The 6,283-nt window shown below is 40.4% G+C and overlaps 1 protein-coding gene across 2 annotated transcripts; it reads right to left on the bottom strand.

The window, feature by feature from the left end:
- Positions 1 to 387: 387 nt before the first annotated feature.
- On the bottom strand, positions 388 to 3,081 carry LOC139558545 (type-4 ice-structuring protein-like). 2 transcript variants are annotated; one of them, XM_071373718.1, is made up of 4 exons: positions 2,925 to 3,081; positions 1,597 to 1,663; positions 1,140 to 1,251; positions 388 to 792 (listed from the first exon to the last, which is right to left on the bottom strand). In XM_071373718.1, the coding sequence occupies exons 2-4, from the start codon at positions 1,643 to 1,645 to the stop codon at positions 591 to 593; spliced, it is 363 nt and encodes a 120-aa protein (XP_071229819.1). In that variant the 5' UTR covers positions 1,646 to 1,663; positions 2,925 to 3,081; the 3' UTR covers positions 388 to 590. The 2 variants fall into 2 exon arrangements, with proteins under 2 accessions (XP_071229819.1, XP_071229820.1); XM_071373719.1 differs by having other exon boundaries at positions 2,868 to 2,950.
- Positions 3,082 to 6,283: the final 3,202 nt, after the last annotated feature.

Below are 6,283 nucleotides of genomic sequence, written 5' to 3'. Positions count from 1 at the left end.
TTCTTCCCTGCTTTTATTTCTTAACAGGAAAACCGAAATGTATGAAAATACCCTCAGATAAAAGGTGACATTTTGTACTGTCGCCTCATATGAAACATTTGATCTCAAATCCAAAATGCTGGAGCAGAGCGCCAAATTTAAACATTTAGCTTCACTGTCCAAATAAATATGGAGGGAAGTGTAGTGATTTTTTTATTGAGAGAATGGGTTGGTAGTGTATGACCTGTGATGTAGTAAAATGGGTTATTATTGAAACTATAATTCCTAAATTGAGAAAATGAAGCAGAGTTCAATAATCAGACACAAAACAAACATGCTATGGGATGTATGATTGAAAACTAATTTCTGTGAAAATTAATAGACAACAAATTACAATAGAGGACCAGGACCAGTTTACAAGTTTTAATGATGTTCTAGATTACTACTGTCTGTCTTTGCATGTCAACAACATTGGTCTTGGCACAAATGCAAATGACTTAAACAGAAGGTTTGTCTGGTTCCAATTCTTGGTGGACTGGTTTTGGCTTCTTGTAAGCCTATGGAGCTGTTGATTCGGTCCAAGATGGTCAGGTTGTTGAAAAAGAGATGCTTTATTGGCCGAGTGCCTTGGTCTGGTCCATCACCTTGCGGAAAAGGTCTTCCATCTGAGCCTGGATGTTGTCGACCAGAGGCTTGAGCTGAGCCTGCATGTTCTCAGCCAGGGGCTTCAGCTGGGCCTGCATGTTATCGGCCAGTGGTGCCAGCTTGGCCTGGATCTGCTGCAGCTGGGCCTTACCATCCTCTAAGAAGGTCCTGTTCAGAAGGGAGTGGGTGATTAGTGGTCTGAACACAAGATAAACTAAGGTAGTGCCAAAAATATTATTGAAAAATAGGATCAAAACACATTGCTTGTTAATGCTTTTGCAGGCCATTGGCCTTTTTTCATCTAATTTTGGTGTATATTATTTTTGACCCTGCATCCATTATTTTGCATTGTTTTTGGCTGCTCCCTTCATTGTTTCTTTATTGTAAATTATAAGGCAATAGAATGAGGATGACTTGTGCTTTTTCTTCAGATTTTTTATTTAGAACTTGGTTGGAAGGGCTGGTTCTTCAAAAGTGTAACAAATAATGTAATAGTTTTAAAAAATGTCACTCACTCTGACTGGATCTTCTGCACCAGTTCCTGGGTGGTGGAGGTCAGCTGAGCTGACAGATCCTGGAAGTACTGTGCCAGTTTCTCAACCTCGGGGGACTGTGCTGCTTGGCTTCCTAGAGGTAGCCAGAGGGTAACGTCATTAACAGAGGCCAACACTGTGCACAAACCATTTATGCCCATATAGCATACAACAACACATACAAGACCCTCTACACATACAGCCGTTAAAAATAAATCCACCAACTCTGGAATATAACATTTCCATATCAAGCATATCTCTCACTATTATTATATTATATATTGCACATATGTGAAATGCAGTTATAGAACCATATACAGAATGAAATATATGTGTTTTTTTTTATTTAGCCACGATTGTGTATTTAATTCCGAATGCTACCACAGGGGAGAAACTAGCGACAGAGTGCACCTTTCACATATGAAGAACTTTCTCTTACCATGTGCCAGAGCAAGCACAACAACCAGGGCGGCAAGAGAGAACTTCATGGCTGTTGAGTAGGGCACCTAAGGAGAGAAGAGAGTGGTAGAATTAGCTTGACCCCATAGGTCTGTGGAGGCGTTGTTTGATCGATAGATGGCAGTGGTGTAAAATAAGTAAAATTACTTTGAAGTACTACTTAAGTAATTTTTTTGCTGCATCTGTACTTTACTATTTATATTTTTGACTACTTTTACTCCACTATATTCCTAAAGAAAATATGTATTTTTTAATCCCATACAATTTTTCTGACACACAAAAGTACTTGTTACATTTTGAATGCTCAGGCAGGACAACAATGTGATCCAATTCACGCACCTATCAGTTTAACGCGTTGTCATCACTAGTGCCTCTGATCAGGCGGGCTCACTAAAGACATGCTGCGTTTGTAAATGATGTCTGAGTGTGGGAGTGTGCCCCTGACTATCCTTAAATTTTAAAAACTATAACATTGTGCAGTCTGGTTTGCATAATATAAGGAATTTGATGTAGGTCTGTAGCATTTACTTTTTACTTTTACTCAAATATGACAAATAATTACTTTTTCCACCACTATACTTAAGTACATTTAAAACCCGATACTTCTAAACTTTTACTCAAGGTTCTTTTACTGGGTGACTTTTACTTGAGTCATTTTCTATTAAGGTATCTTTCCTTTTACTCAAGTATGACAATGTAGTACTTTTTCCACCACTGCCGAATGGAAGGATGGCGGTCTCTAAAGCATTTTGTAGTTTCAAGGTTTTTCTCTTGGCATAACAAATTAAGTGCACTCGGTGGCAGGTTTGAGATCAGTTCAATTTAACTCAGTTAATTCAAGAAGATTTCAAATCAGGAAGATTTCAAATCATAATAAATTGTCTGAATAGTAATGTAGTTCGCCAAATGCCCATTACCCCGACTCCCTAGGAAATTGCATGTTCTGCCTGTCTGAGCAAATTTGGAATTTAATTAGACATGGACTCTGTTTTGATTTCCATCTTCATTTTCCTTTCTGAATTCCCTGAGAAGAATCATCTTGATTCACATCGACAGTTTACCTCTTGGAAAACAGTAATGAAACATCTATCAAGCACTCTAAAGATCACTCTCTAAACTACTGCTTATAGCAATACTGTTTAAATGAGCAGCTTACAATGTGGTTGGGAAGGAATATCCCTCTATAATTGAATGCCCATTTTTACAGACACCGGACTCACTACTAAACAACATATTGCAAGAAAAACTCACTTTTTACCGCATCAAGCATAAGAGTTCCTTGGCAGAGAAAGAGACGGGACCACTCACCTGAGTTGCAGGACAGTTTAAATCGGATGGTATCTTTCGTTGGGCCTCCCAAACGTCTTATAGTCCTTCAGAAATGATACAGCCCACCTCAGACGCAGACCCATTGGCAGCGTAGGTTGAAGTACAGGACTATCATTGGATGTTTGTGCTAGCACGTGACTGCAAGCTGACCCTTGCTGCTCAGCTTGCCACCAAGGCAATCCACTCTAAAGTCCAAGAGTTCCCCTCCTGCGTAGGAGTGCTGATTGCTCAAACACAGTAGGTGTCTTATCAAAGCATCTGATTAAAGAAAACATACAGGACATTTCATCACAAGAAACAACAAACCAGAGAGAATGACAACCAAGCTGTTAAAACACAACAAGAATTGCAAAAGTACAGAAACATGGCAGCCACAGTACTGTCCAGGGGTCAGCCTGAAGATGACTCAGTTCAGCTGTTTCTGACCGTCCGTGTGAATCACATGTTAACTGTTTATGTTTGCTGTTCTATTTCTTGTGTGTGTATTTGTTTAAAACAGGTCATCTATGAATACACACATACATTTTCTAAATGTTCCCATATTGAATAAATCAAAGTTAATCGATCAATATTACTTAGTTCCAAGCCATGGAATATATTAGTCAATTTCCATGATATAAGACATTTTTTAAAAAGTGTATAGAAATGGTGTGCAGCATGAGATGAGATATAGCAAGTTTGTTACCTTCTATCGAATATGGAGGATGATATTTGGGGATGACTGGAGAAAATGTACCCACAATAGAAACTTTGCAGGGTAAAATATGACCTATGACCTAACTGCAACATCACTGAATAAAAGGCCCAGAAACTTAAGTTCTGTACGGATATACAATATATACTTATACATAATATTGTGTACTCAATATTTGTCTCGTTTTACACTTGGTAAGGATTGTCATAATTGGGTAGAAATGTTGAGAATAACACCATCAGGAATTTCAAACTGAAACTACATTGTATATTTTTTACAATATACATATGTATGACTATACATTTTATATTAGTATACATTGAGTATACCAAACATTAGGAACACCTTTCTAATATTGAGTTTCACCTGGATTCACCTTGTCAGCCAATGCCATGGAAAGAGCAGGTGTTCTTAATGTTTGTTATTCATAAATATAACAGTTTGAAAAATTAGGTCAGGATTCTCTAGTTATCAAGGGAGGAATTTCTCCACAAACATTTCCAAGTAACATTTGTAGGGAAATAACTTTTGCAGTGCTATGCTCATTCATATACATTCAATGCACAACATCATCAGAGGCTTTCACTGGGAGAAGATTAACATGACAAAGCAATCAGTTAGCTGAGCAATTTATCCCTCATCGAAAGGCCAATGAAATCAATGTCTCAAAAGATTAGCTGCGTTTGCATGTAACCTGGGCCCAAATGTGTCCAGCGTCTTAGAGTAAGATTTACCTTGGGTTAATCACAGACGGTGTTAATTCGTACAATGCCATCGAGCCCTTGTCCTTCCCTTTCAGAAAAATGTGTGGAAGCTATGCCTAAGTTTATTTGGGGGGGGGGGGGATTTCACCTTTGTTTAACCAGGTAGGCCAGTTGAGAACAAGTTCTCATTTACAACTGCGACCTCGCCAAGATAAAGCAAAGCAGTGCGACACAAACAACAACACAGAGTTACACATGGAATAAACAAACATACAGTCAATAACACAATAGAAAAGTCTATATACAGTGTGTGCAAACGAGGTAACATAAGGGAGGCAAGACAATAAATAGGCCATAGTGGCGAAATAATTACAATTTAGCAATTAAACACTGGAGTGATAGATGTGCAGAAGATGAATGTGGAAGTAGAGATACTGGGGTGCAAAGGAGCAAAAAAATAAATAACAGTATGGGGATGGGGTAGTTGGATGGGCTATTTACAAATGGGCTATGTACAGGTACAGTGATCTGTGAGCTGCTCTGACAGCTGGTGCTTAAAGTTAGAAAAGGAGATATGAGTCTCCAGCTTCAGTGATTTTTGCAATTCATTCCAGTCATTGGCAGCAGAGAACTGGAAGGAAAGGCGGCCAAATGAGGAATTGGCTCTGGGGGTGACCAGTGAAATATACTTGCTGGAGCGCGTGCTACGGGTGGGTGCTGCTATGGTGACCAGTGAGCTGAGATAAGGTGGGGCTTTACCTAGCAAAGACTTATAGATGACCTGGAGCCAGTGAGTGTGGCGACGAATATGAAGCGAGGGCCAGCCAACGAGAACATACAGGTCACAGTGGTGGGTAGTATATGGGGCTTTGGTGACAGAACAGATGGCACTGTGATAGACTGCATCCAATTTGCTGAGTAGAGTGTTAGATGCTATTATGTAAATGACATCGCTGAAGTCAAGGATCGGTAGGATAGTCAGTCATAGTTTTACGAGGGTATGTTTGGCAGCATAAGTGAAGGATGCTTTGTTGCGAAATAGGAAGCGGATTCTATATTTAATTTTGGATTAGAGATGCTTAATGTGAGTCTGGAAGTAGATTTTACAATCTAACCAGACACCTAGGTATTTGTAGTTGTCCACATATTTTAGGTCAGAACCGTCCAGAGTAGTGATGCTGGACGGACGGGCGGGCGGGCAGGTGCAGGGATCGGGTGCAGCGATCGGGTGAAGAGCATGCATTTAGTTTTACTTGCTTTTAAGAGCAGTTGGAAGCCACAGAAGGAGAGTTGTAGCTCGTCTGGAGGTTAGTTATCACACTGTCCAAAGAAGGGACAGAAGTATACAGAATGGTGTCGTCTGCGTAGAGGTGGATCAGAGAATCACTAGCAGCAAGAGCGACATCATTGATGTACACCGAGAAAATAGTCGGCCCGAGAATTGAACCCTGTGGCATCCCCATAGAGACTGCCAGAGGTCCGGACAACAGGCCCTCCGATTTGACACACTGAACTCTGTCTGAGAAGTAGTTGGTGAACCAGGCGAGACAGTCATGTGAGAAACCAAGGCTGTTGAATCTGCCGATAAGAATGTGGTGATTGACAGAGTCGAAAGCCTTGGCCAGGTCGATGAAGACAGCTGCACAGTATTGTCTCTTATCGATGGCAGTTATGATATTGTTTAGGACCTTGAGCGTGGCTGAGGTGGACCCATGACCCGCTCGGAAACCAGATTGCATAGCAGAGAAGGTATGGTGGGATTCGAAATGGTCTGTGATCTGTTTGTTAACTTGGCTTTCGAAGACCTTAGAAAGGCAGGGTAGGATAGATATAGGTCTGTAACAGTTTGGGGCTAGTGTGTCTCCCCCTTTGAAGAGGGGAATGACCTCAGCAGCTTTCCAATCTTTGGAGATCTCAGACGATACGAAAGAGAATTTGAA

Source organism: Salvelinus alpinus, chromosome 29 (assembly GCF_045679555.1).
Source record: "Salvelinus alpinus chromosome 29, SLU_Salpinus.1, whole genome shotgun sequence".
Classification (NCBI taxonomy): domain Eukaryota; kingdom Metazoa; phylum Chordata; class Actinopteri; order Salmoniformes; family Salmonidae; genus Salvelinus; species Salvelinus alpinus.
The sequence above is the reverse complement of the archived record's forward strand: the minus strand, read 5'-3'. Positions and strand labels throughout refer to the sequence as shown.

Coding starts and splice junctions, on each gene's coding strand:
- LOC139558545 (XM_071373718.1), bottom strand. CDS start 1,645: ATGAAGTTCTCTCTTGCCGCCCTGGTTGTTGTGCTTGCTCTGGCACAT. Junction 1,252..1,596: donor TGTGCTTGCTCTGGCACATG/GTAAGAGAAAGT, acceptor GGCTACCTCTAG/GAAGCCAAGCAGCACAGTCC. Junction 793..1,139: donor GTGCAGAAGATCCAGTCAGA/GTGAGTGACATT, acceptor CCTTCTGAACAG/GACCTTCTTAGAGGATGGTA.